Below are 14,858 nucleotides of genomic sequence, written 5' to 3' on the forward strand. Positions count from 1 at the left end.
ATATTCACTAGGCATAGCACTCAACCCATCCCAAAACCTGCAGCCACCCGGAAGCCATCTCTTTTAACACTCTGGGATGCATCCCACCAGGGCCAGGAGGCTTGTCTACCTTTAGCCCCATTAGCTTGCCCAATACTGCCTCCTTAGGTCCTCACCTATCATATCTTTATTTCCATCAGTCACTGGCATGCTATTTGTGTCTTCCACTGTGAAGGCTGACCCAAAAAACCTGTTCAGCTCCTCAGCCATTTCCCCGTCTCCTATTATTAAATCTCCCTCCTCATCTTCCAAAGGACCAATATTTACCTTAGCCACTCTTTTTTGTCTTATATATTTGTTGAAGCTTTTACTATCTGCTTTTATGTTCTGAGCCAGTTTACTTTCATAGTCTACCTTACTCTTCTTTATAGCTTTTTTAGTAGCTTTCTGTTGTCCCCTAAAGACTTCACAGTCCTCTAGTCTCCCACTAATTTTTGCCACTTTGTATGTTTTTTCCTTCAATTTGATACTCTCCCTCACCTCCTTAGATATCCACGATCGATTTTTCCCCTTTCTACTGTCTTTCTTTTTTTGTCGGTATGAACCTTTTCTGAACACTGTGAAAGATCGCTCGGAAGGTTCGCCACTGTTCCTCAACTGCTTCACCATGAAGTCTTTGCTCCCAGTCTACCTTAGCTAGTTCTTCTCTCATCCCATTGCAATCGCCTTTGTTTAAGCATAAAACACTAGTGTTTGATTTTACCTTGTCATCCTCCAACTGTATTTTAAATTCCACCATATTGTGGTCGCTCCTTCCAAGAGGATCCCGAACTATGAGATCATTAAGCAATCCTGCCTCATTACACAGGACCAGATCTAGGACCGCTTGTTCCCTTGTACGTTCCATTACATACTGTTCCAGGAAATTATCCCGGACACATTCTATAAACTCCTCCTCAAGGCTGCCTTTACCAACCTGGTTAAACCAATCGACATGCAGATTAAAATCTCCCAAGAGAGAGCACCTCTGGGCAGCACGGTGGCGCAGTGGGTTAGCCCTGTTGCCTCACGGCGCCGAGGTCCCAGGTTCGATCCCGACTCTGGGTCACTGCCCGTGTGGAGTTTGCGCATTCTCCCCATGTTTGTGTGGGTTTCGCCCCCACAACCCAAAGATGTGCTGGTTAGGTAGATTGGCCACGCTAAATTGCCCCTTAATTGGAAAAATGAATTGGCTACTCTAAATTTATTTTTAAAAAGAGAGAGCACCTCCAATCCACAATGCAATAGGATACCGAAGATGGTGCCAGACCTGATCTAGCCCAGTGCCATCCAAATAAAAAACACCTCAGGAGAACATGACCCTAGGATCTTCCACACAACCCCAACACTTACTTCCCAGTGAGCCTACACCAACCTAGTCTCAATCAGGGCAAGGTACTACTCCCACCTACTTGAGAATAGAAAAGATAAATACTTTGCCTGAAGCCAGGAGTGGACCCCAGACCAGAGGAAGAAGAACCGTAAAGGCACCCACAAAATGGATGTTCTGGGAGAGAGGGCCAGTTTTCTGCACAGCCCTCTCCCCCTGACATCCTTCCCATCAGACCAAGCCAGAACCAGGACCAGCACTACGCTCACCCAGATGAGAGAAGAAAAGAGAAGAACCCCTAGGGAGGGGACACCCAACCGGGTCACGGAAAACACTGCCATGCAAAGGATACAAAAGGCTGCCCTCATCTCCAGCCCCCAACCATGGAAACCAACTCCACTACGACCTGTGTCGGAAAGTGTTGAAAACAACCAAAGAGAGAGATCCATACTCGGATAAAAGACAAACTTGACCTGAAGGAAGAGCTCTCTGCAGAATAACAGGAAGTCTTCTCAGGCCCAAGAAGGATAAAAGTACAGACTCTCCGTAAGAGAATCTGCTGGATCCCCGGACTCAAATGGGTCCCGGCCAGATGTTGAGCCTCTTGACAAGGTCCTCCTAGAGGTGATGAAGATGATAGGATACAGCTGTGACATTCAGGAAGGGATGCCAGTGATATTCCAGTAACTGCAAGACCGATTGGAGGAGTCCTAGACTTCAGGAGCTGGTTCCAGCAATGCATGGCGCCCAGGCTGACACTGATGTGGTGGTAACCGTAGTGGAAACCTGGAGCATGATGTCTTGAGTGGTGGTGTCCAAGGCATGGCTCAGTCTGTGATGACCATGGATGAGACCCTCGATGTCGCTGAGGGACGTGTCCCAGAGACAGATGGGCATTGCCAAGGAACTGCAGAGGATGGCCACGTCACTGAGGACCATTGTAGAGAGAGCCGACACTTGGTGCATACAATGGGGAGTCTACAGGACTGACTCAGAGGCTTCTGGACCTCACTGCAGTTGCCCCTCCAACCCATGGAGTCCCCGGCCCTACAGGCGCCCTCAAGGAGGAGGAAGCACTGGAGCCCAACCCGAGGCTTGCCACCAAGGAGACAACAATGGTCTCCAGTTCTTCTGAATCCCCCCATCCTGACACCAACACATCTCAAGAGCAGCAGGCAGAACAGGGTGGCACGGCAACACCTCTGACACCGGTATGTCGGCCGGGGCCACGAGACCATAAGACATAGAAGCAGAATTAGGCCACTCGGCCCATCAAGTCTGCTCTGCCATTCAATCATGGCTGACATGATTCTCATCCCCATTTTCCTGCTTTCTCCCTGTAACCCCTGATCCCTTCATTAATCAAAAACCTACCTGACCTATACAGTCTTCTGCGGCAAAGAGTTCAATAGATTCCCCACCCACTGGCTGAAGAAATTCCTCCTCATCTCTGTTTTTAAAGATCGGCCCTTCAGTCTGACGCTGTGCCCTCGGGTTCTAGGTTTTCCTCATAGTGGAAAAATCCTCTCCACGTCTACTCTACCGAGGCCTCGCAGTATCCTGCAAGTTTCAATAAGATCCCCTCTCATCCTTCTAAACTCCAACGAGTACAGACCCAGAGTCCTCAACCGTTCCTCATATGACAAGTTCTTCATTCCAAGGATCATTCTTGTGAACCTCCTCTGGACCCTTTCCAATGCCAGCGAAGCCAAAGGATGGTTGTGGATGGTTATTTTTCAAACTGGAGGCCTGTGACCAGCGGTGTGCCTCAGGGTTCGGTGCTGGATCCATTGTTATTTGTTATATATATATAAATAATTTGGATGAGAATGTAGGTGGCATGGTTTGTAAGTTTGCAGATGACACCAAGATTGGTGGCATAGTGGACAGTGAAGAAGATTATATAAGATTGCAACAAGATCTTGGCCAATTGGGCCAGTGGGCTGATGAATGGCAGATGGAGTTTAATTTGGATAAATGTGAGGTGATGTATTTTGGTAGATCAAATCAGGGCAGGACCTACTCTGTTAATGGTAGGGAGTTGGGGAGAGTTACAGAACAAAGAGATCTAGGAGAACAGTTCATAGCTCCTTGAAGGTGGAGTCGCAGGTGGACAGGGTGGTGAAGATGGCATTCAGCATGCTAGGTTTTATTGGTCACAATATTGAATACAGGAGTTGGGACGTCTTGTTGAAGTTGTACAAGACATTGATAAGACCACACATGGAATACTGTGTTCAGTTCTGGTCACCCTATTATAGGAAGGATATTGTTAAACTAGAAAGAGTGCAGAAGAAATTTAAGAGGATGCTACCAGGACTTGATGGTCTGAGTTATAAGGAGAGGCGGGATAGGCTGGGACCTTTTCCCCTGGAGTGTAGGAGGCTCAGGGGTGATCTTATAGAGGTCTATAAAATATTGAGGTGCACAGATAAGGTAGATAGTCAACATCTTGTCCCAAAAGTAGAGGTGTCTAGAACTAGAGGGCATAGGTTTAATGTGGGAGGGGAGAAATACAAAAGAGACCTGATGGGAAATTTCTTCACACAGAGGGGGGTGAGCATCTGGAACAGGCTGACAGAGGCAGTGGTAGAGGCGGGTACGATTTTGTCTTTTAAAAAACACTTAGACAGTTACATGGGCAGGGTGGGTATAGAGGGATATGGGCCAAATGCGGGCAAGTAGGACTAGCTTAGTGATAGAAACTGGGTGGCATGGCAAGCTGGACCGAAGGGCCTGTTTCCATGCTGTAAACATCTATGACTCTGTGACTCTAGTACTTCAAATAGTGTCTGACCAGAGTCTTATACAGCCTCAGAGGTACATCCCTGCTCTTGCATTCTAGCCCTCTCGACACGAATGCTCACACTGCATTTGCCTATCTAACTGCCGACTGAACCTGCACGTTAACCTTAAGAGAATCTTGAACTGGGACTCATAAGTCCCTTTGTGCTTCTGATTTCCTAAGCATTTCCCCATTTAGAAAATTGTCTATGTCTCCATTCCTCCTTCCAAAGTGTATAACCTCCCACTTTTCCACATTGTATTGCATCTGCCACCTCTTTGCCCACACTCCTAGCTTGTCCAAATCCTTCTGCAGCCCCGTGCTTCCTCAATACTACCTGTCCCTCTCCAGATCTTTGTATCATATGCAAACCTAGCAACAGTGTCTTCAGTTCCTTCTTCCAGAGGAGGTCCACAAGGGCATCGAAGGCCAAAGGGTGCGGAAAGCAGCAGGCTGGCTCCACCTCTGATGTGCATCATGGGGTCACACCTAGACGTAGTACTAGACCATGGAGGATCAAGAAGAATGGGCACTGGTGAGATCTCTATCTGTACCTGGGGGAATGGAAATCTGTCACAGTAAAATTAAAACCTGTCACACCTGATACATGTGATGCCTTTGTTAGGGGAAATATAGACAATATGTATAAACATGTGAAGGGAAATATAGACAAACAATCCACCAAGCACCTGTCTCTGGAATAATAAAACTGTTAATCACTGGCTAATGCAATGTATTGCTGTGTGAAATGAAATGGAAGATTTGCATTTCAAAGGCTGACAAGGGATTTGAACTCATTTGAAGTGTACTTGGCTTTCGAGGAAGCCTCTGATACTTGTAACAGCTTCTGCTTTAAACACTTCTGTCTGAGGTAGCAGATGTTGGGGAAGAGTAAGTGAAAATGCAGTGATTTTTCACACTATTGCCTGGACTGCTCTTCAGCTTTCAGGCAGGGGCAACTGATAGGGTTCTCTAATGAGGTCTCTGTTGGGGTTGTCTGATAGGGGTCTGATGGGGGTCTAATGGATGGTCGGTGAAGGGGCCAGGTCACCCTCATGCATGAATGCCATGTGGGGTGACCAGTTATTTCCGTGGTGGTGGGGGGGGGGATGGTGGAGGCCCCATATTTATCAGTGAGGTGGTCGGTTTGTGTTGTGCTGGTGGTGCGGCCCACCGTACTCAGTATCGGGCCGCTGACACAAAATGGCGGTCTGATACAGGGATTCCAAAAGCATAAAGTCACATGGTAAAGGGGAGAGACTCATATACTGCGCCCCGCTCCTAGCACCAGCAGAGACAAGTAGCGATTTTCACTGGTGGGACCACTTAATGTCCTGAACGGCAAATCCAGGCCCACAGAGCACCGCATCCCTCAAGCATTAGTTTTTCATTGGAATCCATTGTTCCATGCAGCACCAATGCTACCCCTCAACAGCAGGGAATCAGTCCAGGTACGGCGCCGGTTTTTCTGTTGTAAAAGTCCACGGATTCTGTGTTGGCGTCAACACTTAGTCTCAGAAAAGGAGAATCCCGCCCCTTTTATTTTATTTGACCCCTATCATCTAAAAAATATTTTAATTTAACATTTTCAATTTTATACATAACAATAGTACAATAACGAACAACCCACAAACCTTCCCACGTTTGTCGATTGTTCGTTATTGTACTATTGTTATGTATAAACCCCCCAACCAAAATGCCCTCCCCCCCCCAACTCCCTTCTCCCCTCCTCCCTCCCTAGCAACAAACTTTGATCAGATCCTTGGCAGCACGGTAGCATAGTGGTTAGTGTCATGATATTCAAACATACATCAATACACATACATAATGATAGACAGACCAACAGACCAATTAGCACACATAACACGACAGCCAATCACAGACACGAGCAGACACAGTATAAGACAAGAAACACGACACTTCCTGGCCAGTCCATCTGGAGACAGCACAGGGCCAGGACCTCATTAGCAAGACACTCACACAGTCACAAAGTGCTGAGTACCAAGTCAGATGTGTAAATAGTTAGTTGGAATAAAACTGCGTTGTACCAATCGCAACCGTGTTGGTTTGTCTGTACCTCAGAGCGCCCAACACCTCAGTTAGCACAATGGCTTCACAGCACCAGGGTCCCAGTTCGATTCTCGGCTTGGGTCACTGTCTGCACGTTCTCCCCGTGTCTGCGTGGGTTTCATCCGGGTGCTCCGGTTTCCTCCCACAAGTCCCAAAAGATGTGCTATTTGATGAATTGGACATTCTGAATTCCCCCAATTACCTAAACAGGCGCCTGAATGTGACAACTAGGGGCTTTTCACAGTAACTTCATTGCAGTGTTAATGTAAGCCTACTTGTGACAATAAAGGTTATCTTTAAAGTACAGATTAAACGGCTGCCATCTCCGGTTGAACCCCTCAATCGCCCCCCTCATGGTTGTACTTGACCTTCTCGAGGTATAAAAACTACATAGGATCCCCCAGCCAGACTGAGGCACCAGGTGGAGAAGCAGACCTCCATTCCACCTTCCCTCTCGCCCCCAGCAAAACGGGGAATCGGTGGCCATTTTACTCCATTTTTTTATGGCGTAAAACGGCACCATTCCCACGCGGGCGGAGAATCCAGCTCCTGGTCCCTAAGGGACAGAGCTTTAGTTCAATTTGCAGAATCGCCAACACGGTGCTAAGGAAAGAGACCCAAATTCCACAAGCTTAAGACACGTCCAGAATATGTGCACATGGTTAGCCGGACCCTCCCACAAGGCTCACACTTATCCTCCACTCCCACAAACAACCTGCTCATTCTAGACCTAGTCAGATGAGCCCAAAGCGCGACATTCAAGTTTATTAACCACATAGGCCACATAAAGATGCTGACAATTGGCTCCTTAATTTGCTTAAATGCCTGCTTAACATTCGGAGGTTGCACTCCCGCTGACCATAATGTTGTGCAAGAGCGTGATGACATCAGGATGTGCACCTGGCATCTTGATGTGCACCCGCCATCTTGTCGCCCAAATCCATGGGATCTGGATTGGGCATGCACCCACATGTTCAATGCAAACTTTTGGCCAGAAAATATGATTAGGTTGGCTAACTCTTTTTCAGCCAGCACACGCATGTTGGGCCAAACGGCCTCCTTCTTCATTGTAAATTTTTATGATTCTATCTATCAGTGTGTTTTATGGAATTACTAACCTGCTGAATGGGATAGATTTAGAACAAATCTAGCAGCTGAAAGCTGGACATCCAAGAGGTACGGTGGGTCGTGAACAGCACCTTAATTATATTCAAGCACAATCTATAACTTTGAAGGAAAACAGCCACAGAATCCCTTCAGTGTAGAACGAGCCATTCGGCCCATCGAGTCTGCATCGACCCTCTGAAAGAGCACCCTACCAAGGCCCACTCCCCCACCTATCCCCGTAACCCCACCTAAGTGGCACATCTTTGGACTCTTAGGGGCAATTTTAACATGGCCAATCCACTTAGCATGCACATCTTTGGACTGTGGAAGGAAACCGGAGCACCCGGAGGAAACCCACACAGACATTGGGAGAACATGCAAGCTCAATACAGACAGTGACCCAAGGCCAGAATTGGACATGGGTCTTTGGCGCTGAGACAACAATGCTAACCACTGTGCCATTGTTCTACCCCTTACGTACAGATTGCTTCATTATGCCCTGATGCGTTTTACCTGGATTTGCACTTGCGAGTATGAAATCAGATTGCTAGCTACATCAGCCCAAATGTTTGAAGTTATGCTGATTTTGCACTCGTGTTGTCAGTGGCTATTTTGCTTGTGGACTTTCTAAGCAGCACACAATGATTACACCACCAGGAGGTTCAATAATCGTTATGCTATTGGGAAATGGGAGCAGACCACCATGGTGAGAAAAACATTAACCAAAAACTGAAACATTTTTCAAAAATAGTTTTAATTGTTTAGTTTATTTACTTTGCATAAAGCGAAGTAAGGTGATGTATACATCACGGAAAATAAAATAAAGCGATTCATGCAGCAAATTGGTCTTGAAATTCGGGAATGCCATTTGTTGTGCAATGGCCCTAATGTCTGCATTAGGTGTGGGTTAAGGACTCTTTAGTCAATAGGCCTGAAGTGTGCACATGCTATCAGCTTACCATCTGAAGGACTGCAAAAACAGGCACTTTTGTTGTCCAATTTCTCGGCCAATTTTATTACAGTTGAAACAAGGATTTCAGTTCTGATGCGACCATCAATTCACACGAGACGAAGAATAGAAGCGAACAGTGGTTTTAATACGCTAGATCTGTGCCTGCCTGCGACTGCTCTGTATTGAGTGCCGCCCACAGGCTTACAGGTTTATATACCACCCCTGAGGGGGCGGAGCCACAGGCGGAGCCCACAAGGGCATCAACATAATACAACACAGTGCAGTGGTGAATTGTAATAGCATATGTTCACCACAAGTTCATTTATCAATTATTTTAATAGGTTGCCAGATAGAAATTGCAGTCTTAATTAAAACAAAATTAAAAAGTTGTCTTTCTTGGATTGGCAGAAACAGGCCTCCGCTTTACATGGTCTTCTAGCAGTTGTTTGATAAGTCTAGCCTTATACAAGTTCCATTCTTGCAGCCTGGCAAGGTTTTGTCTAATCGTTTGTTCAGTTGGGTAGGTGTTTACTAGCTCCAATGCAACATGCCTAGAGATGACTGGAACCTCAGTCAGGAATAGTTTTTTGGGGATGAAAATATACTCGGCTCCATCACTAACCTGCAGACAGAAAACAAAGAAGTCCCATGGTTACAAATAAGACAAGTCAACATATTTGCATATCAGTAACCTGGGGCAGAATTTTATAGTCCCCACCAGTGGGTTTCAGAGACCAGCCTTATAAAATTCCCTGGGTGGTCTTTCTGCCATCCTTCCTCCTGCCCCTGGCTGTCTGCAATTTTACGTGAAGAGGGAAAGGCCAAGGGCTGCCTGCCAACCTCACCCTAGTTAAATGGCTAATTGTTAAGGGTCACTTCCTGCCAGGCCTCAGACTTTCAGCCTGGCAGGAGTTCAGGAGTGGGGCGAAGCATAGCTGCTTACCCTGCTCAGGCAAGAAAGGGAAGCTGCCCATTCAAGGGCCCCCTGTCCACATTGGGCACCCCTGCTGCAAGGTCAGCCCCAGCGGTTGTTCCCTCCCCTGGCCTCTCCATCAAGACCCCCTCCTCCCCAGGCCTCACCTCCCATGAGACCACCCTGTCCACGCAACTCCCTCCCCCCCCCCCCCCCCCCCCCCCCACCTCCTGGACTTACAATCTGGAGGCTGTTTGGCGTCTCAATCCTGGCCACTACCGCCAGCGGTCCTGATGGATCTATAGAACTGCAGGCTAATCGGATTGGCTGACAGCCCTCTTGTGGTGGGACATCCACCCAATTGAGGCATGGAAGTCCAATATCCAGACATAACTCAAAGGACAAGGGTAGCATACGCATGGGATCACCATCACCAACAAGTTCCCCTTCAAACCACACCATCTTGTCTTGGAACTATATCGCCCCGTTTCTTCACTGTCGCTGGCTAAAATTCCCACCACTCCCTTCCTAACGCATTGTGGTGTACCTACACCACATGGACTGCATTGGATCAAGAAGGTGGTTCATAACCACCTTCTCAAGGGCAATTAGGGATGGGCAATAAGTGCTGGTCTAGCCTGAGAACCCACATTGCGTGAAAGAATTTTTTTAAATTAACACTCTTTGGACCAATGAATGGCTACAGGCAGCCATGATCGACGGGAATGCATTCACCGTTAACTCTTCAGGTGGCGGGCGGGAAATCCCGCTTTCTGAAAAATCAGGTCCCTGGTATAGAATCCCTACAGTGCAGAAGGAGGCCATTCGGCCCATTGAGTCTGCACAGACCCTCCGAAGGAGCACCCCCAACCAGGCCCCACCCTATTCCCATAACCCCATCTAACCTTTTTTTTGGATATGAAGGGGCAATTTAGCATGGCTAATTCACCTAACCTGTACACCTTTGGACTGTGGGAGGAACCGGAGCACCTGGAGGAAACCCAATCAGACAGGAGGAGAAAGTACAAACTCCGCACAGTTGCCCAAGGCTGGAATTGAACCTCAGGTCCCTGACTCTGTGAGGCAGCAGTGCTAACCACTTTGCTACCGTGCCACCCCATAGCAAGCTATGGACTAAAAAATCAATCTCCTCCTTATTTTGTCAGAGTGGAGATAGGATTTTAGGATGGAAGGAATGTCACTGTTAACGCCGCTGTGCGAGAATCATGGGTTTGAGCAAGGGGGATGAATAGTGTATTCAGGAGGTGGAGGGAAGTGGGGCTGGCCAAGGTGAGGGATCTGTATTTGGAGTGTAGCCACCTGAGTTGGCCACTTCCTGACTTAAAATGGAGAACCGCAAAGGCTGAAGGGAAATTCAGCCAACACAGGCAAAGACTAGCAAGTACAGAAATCATGTATATTGGAACCTGCAAAACAACCAGACAGCACTGAAACCAGCAGCCATCTGCATAGTAATGTAGCAGCCATCTACATAGTAATGTGCGATTCCCAGGCACAATGGCAACAGTTAAGGTAAATAAAGTCAAGCCAGACTCCTCGGCGCCAGCAGGAGCCAAGACAAAGGAAGGCCAACGGACATTTAGGGACCGCCCAACCATCAGGGAACCGCTCCAGCATTGGAAAAATCGATCCAAGTGATCGGAAAGTAGTCCAATCACTTGGAACCAGGTACGGAGTCCGCCCCGAAGGGCGGGAAGCCCCATGGGACTATAAAGTAAAGCCCCAAGTTCAAATCGTCCTTCTTTGGCAGGGTCACTCAGCAACTTGAACCAAACCTTGACAGTGACCTGTCTTGTTGCCTCCAAGCAAGTAAGTCTCAAGTCAACACTCGCTACGAGATAGGCGCTCCTAGCTACCAGTCCATACCAGCTTTTGAATCTCGCAGACTCAGGACCTGAACAAAAGGCCATTTGTTCCGCTGACCTGGTGGGCCAGTCCGAAGCTAAGTATAGGCCTTTTAGTTATAGAAATAGCCTAGAAAGTAGAGTTTATGCATGAGTAGTGATTTACTGTGTATAATAAATGTGTTTTGATTTGAATCTTACTAATTGGTGTGTTGAGTTATTGATCATTACTTGAACTTGAACCTCATGGCGGTATCATAAAGATACCTGGCGACTATAGAGCAAAGGTTATAAAACAGACCCAATTGAACCAACCAAAAGTTAGCAACATATTACTGGCGACATCCTGACGGGACCCGATCTAGAAGTGGCTTAACCACTCCGGGAGAACCCAAAATTTGAATTAGAAATCCAATTGGGAACAGAAAAAACCACAAGTGTTCAAGCAGTTCTGATCATAGATCATAGAATTTACAGTGCAGAAGGAGGCCATTCAGCCCATCAAGTCTGCACCGGCTCTTGGAAAGAGCACCCTACCCAAGGTCAACACCTCCACCCTATCCCCATAACCCAGTAACTCCACCCAACACTAAGGACAATTTTGGACACTAAGGGCAATTTATCATGGCCAATCCACCTAACCTGCACATCTTTGGACTGTAGGAGGAAACCGGAGCACCCGGAGGAAACCCACGGACACACAGGGAGGATGTACAGACTCCGCACAGACAGTGACCCAAGCCGGGAATCGAACCTGGGACTCTGGAGCTGTGAAGCAATTGTGCTATCCACAATGCTACCGTGCTGCCCTTTTTCCTTTGTTTTTAGGATCAAAATCCAGTTATGAGGATCAATCCTCATAATTCGGTAGTGTGTTAATGCATGCGTAACTAACAGGGCTAGAAGGTAAACTGATAGATTTTTTGTTGCGCCAAAATGTCGGGAGTTTGTATTCCGGAAAATAGCGAAAGCCGTACCCGTAATTACAGCACCGCCTTAATACCCCTCGTTCCAAATTTTAAGAGAAGTATTCAGAGGGGAAAGATGGCAATGCAGGTAATGCAACGCCTCATGAACCCCGAAGAATTTGTGGTCGCAGCGACCAGCAGCAGAGTAGGACAGTGTCACGTTTGGGAAGAGGAAATCAGAAAGTACCTCAATGGGAAAGGATGGCCCCTTTGGAGCGAATTCTGTGAAAATGAGGAAACAGGTCCCGGGAGTATAGGACATACTTGGTGGGAGAACCTGAGCGAAATCCATAAGAAAAGCTTGGGAAAAACTCGCAAGCCGATGGCAATCGTGTCCTGTTTGGCACAATTGCGAGGCACAGAGGAGGTCGTTTGGACGCTCCGTAATGAGATAGAGGAGGCACATCGAATGAGTACGGTCGATGTGAGCGAGATAGAGAAAGAGAACCTAGAATTAAGAAGGAAGTTAGCAGCAAAGGACGGAGAGGTGGATGATGCCAAGGGGGCACACCTTGTCTGGTGCAGCTTCCAGACACTGTACGAAAAGGCCTATCAGGACATGCAATGTGCAGTCCTGGTAAGAGAGGAAACAGAGAAACAGGTAGAGGCATTGCAAAGGCAGTGTAGCGACCTGAAAGCAGCATTAAGAGCACTCCATACTACCACCACGGAGCACAGACAAAGCTCACTAGATCACGCAAAGTGCCGGAAGCAGATTGCAGAACTGCAGTCTTTACTTTCAGTTCAGAAAGGATTCCAGAGCACCTTTGGATCCCAGTTAGATGAGGAAGACGGCCCTGATTAGAAGAATTAAATGAGACCGCGCATAGATATGTTCAGGGAATATGTGCGCAAGGAAAGCCCCAGAAGAGAAAAGCGCCCCAACCCCCCACAGAGCAGATAGTTCAGGCACCAATGAATCCAGTAACCACCCACCACACAGTCACTTCAGTCGAGATACAGGATTTCTTTATACCACCCCCTTAACCGTGACCCAATTACGGGACGCGTGCGAGAAAATCACACCGTTCCTCCCCACCTCAGACCCCCACCACTTCTTTGCCAGAGTAAAGCAGCAGGCGACCATGTACGGCCTGGACGGGCGTGAGCACGTGAAGCTCACAGTTTTGAGTTTAGACCCTTCAGTCGTAGCAGCCCTTCCCGACCCACAGAATGTAGGAGGAGGCCCCCTTGAGGAAATGCATGCAGCGATCCTAGACGCGATCGGTTGCAACAGAGGTGACCCCGTAGAAGGCCTGAATAAGTGCAGGCAGAAAAACACAGAACACCCCACAGCGTTTGCTGGACGCCTGCGGATTCATTTCACAGCAGTTTTTGGAAATTTAGAACGCACCCATTTTTCCCAAGACAGTATGGCCAAATGGACCCGCACCCTTATCTCCCATACCACAGAGGCAGGACAAAAGGCCTGTACGAATTATGACCCCTCAGAGGAAGCCCACAATGAGAAATGGGTTTTAAATAGATTGTCCCGCGCCTAGGAGCAGTCTGTGCAAAACAAACTCGCAGTTAGGAAACCCGAAGAACAGCAGGAAGAGCAGGCAGACATGCATCCAGTTAGGACGCACCAGAACCCCGCATGGGTAAATGAGGGAAATAGCCCACAGCAGCCTAAATCCCAGGAATGCTACAATTGTGGACAGTTAGGTCATCACGCACGAGAATGTCAAGCCCCCCTGAAAGCCACGGAGTCAGCCCACCAATGCCCCCCGAACCAGCAAAGACACCAACAGCCCTGACCCCCCCACCCAGGGAACCATACCCAAGGGAACAATGCACCAGAGAACCTGCTCCACCTTGTGCCCCAGGGGTCATGTTACAACTGTGGGCAGTAAGGACACTTCGCCCGAGATTCCAGGAGACCCCCACCAGCTAGACTAGCCCCCAGAGAACACCACCCACAGCAGCTACAAGGTCCCAGCTGCCCCATGCAAACTGTGAGCACTTACCCACCACTTCTCATGGCAGCGTTACCTCAGCAAGGCCACTTCATTTTTGTTTCGCTCCTCCTTCCTCTCTTCTTCGGTCAGGCTGCACTCCCTCCATGTGCTATTTACACCCCAGTCCAAATGTGATTTACGATGTCCTGTATTCTGATGGAACCTGCACCATGTTTGTTGTATGTTTGTTCGTTTAATGTTCATGTTAAATGTTGTTTGTGAATTTAAAAAGTTTTCATGGCCCCACAGCACCACTCTTTTAACGTCCACTGGCTGTTAAAGCTACAAGTTTGTCCCAGACAATAGTTCAGAGGAACTAGTCCGTCGGCACACAATAATCATAACTACTCTCCTGATTCGAAGGTAATCATGAGAGACAGCCCCCACGACGACCACCGGCATTGGTCTCCGCCCTGCCTGAGGATCCCCCCTCTGGTCAGCTACGCTCGGGTAGAGCACACACAGCATTGATCGCTGTCCTACCTGGGAATTCCATCCAATTCTTACCCGTCGCGGCCCATACGCACCTCATTTCGGCACGTTTGGTTCAAAAGGTTTTTTGTTTTGTTTTCAGGGGACCCTTAGGTTGCCATCCCTATGCTATTTACATCCTCAAACATTTGGATGGTAAATCGCTCAGCCTGCGAGACGGCTCACACTGTTTCAGTATTTTTAAATGTGTCTTGTCCTGAATATTCGGTTTAAAAAAAAATAAAAATGAGGGAGTCACACATGGTGACAAATTATAAAGGGAGAATTGGCACAAAAGGACAGACATACTAACAGATGAGATATTAAACCAAGATAGTAACAGACACAATGCTTGATCCCACAGAACCCCAGAAGCTCCAGGAAAAGAGACGCGACGGAAAAGAAAAGAGGAGAAGAG

The 14,858-nt window shown here is 47.8% G+C and overlaps 1 protein-coding gene across 2 annotated transcripts in view; it reads right to left on the bottom strand.

Annotated features, from left to right (window-relative positions):
* Positions 1-8,296: 8,296 nt before the first annotated feature.
* LOC140408913 (uncharacterized) overlaps positions 8,297-14,858 on the bottom strand; it is a 299,625-nt gene continuing 293,063 nt past the window's right edge. For both annotated transcript variants that reach the window (XM_072496790.1, XM_072496791.1), the window contains one exon: positions 8,297-8,884. In XM_072496790.1, the coding sequence (XP_072352891.1) occupies positions 8,642-8,884 (243 nt within the window). In that variant the 3' untranslated portion in view covers positions 8,297-8,641. The remainder of the gene's footprint in view (positions 8,885-14,858) is intronic.

This window comes from Scyliorhinus torazame, chromosome 3 (genome assembly GCF_047496885.1).
Source record: "Scyliorhinus torazame isolate Kashiwa2021f chromosome 3, sScyTor2.1, whole genome shotgun sequence".
In the NCBI taxonomy this organism is placed as follows: domain Eukaryota; kingdom Metazoa; phylum Chordata; class Chondrichthyes; order Carcharhiniformes; family Scyliorhinidae; genus Scyliorhinus; species Scyliorhinus torazame.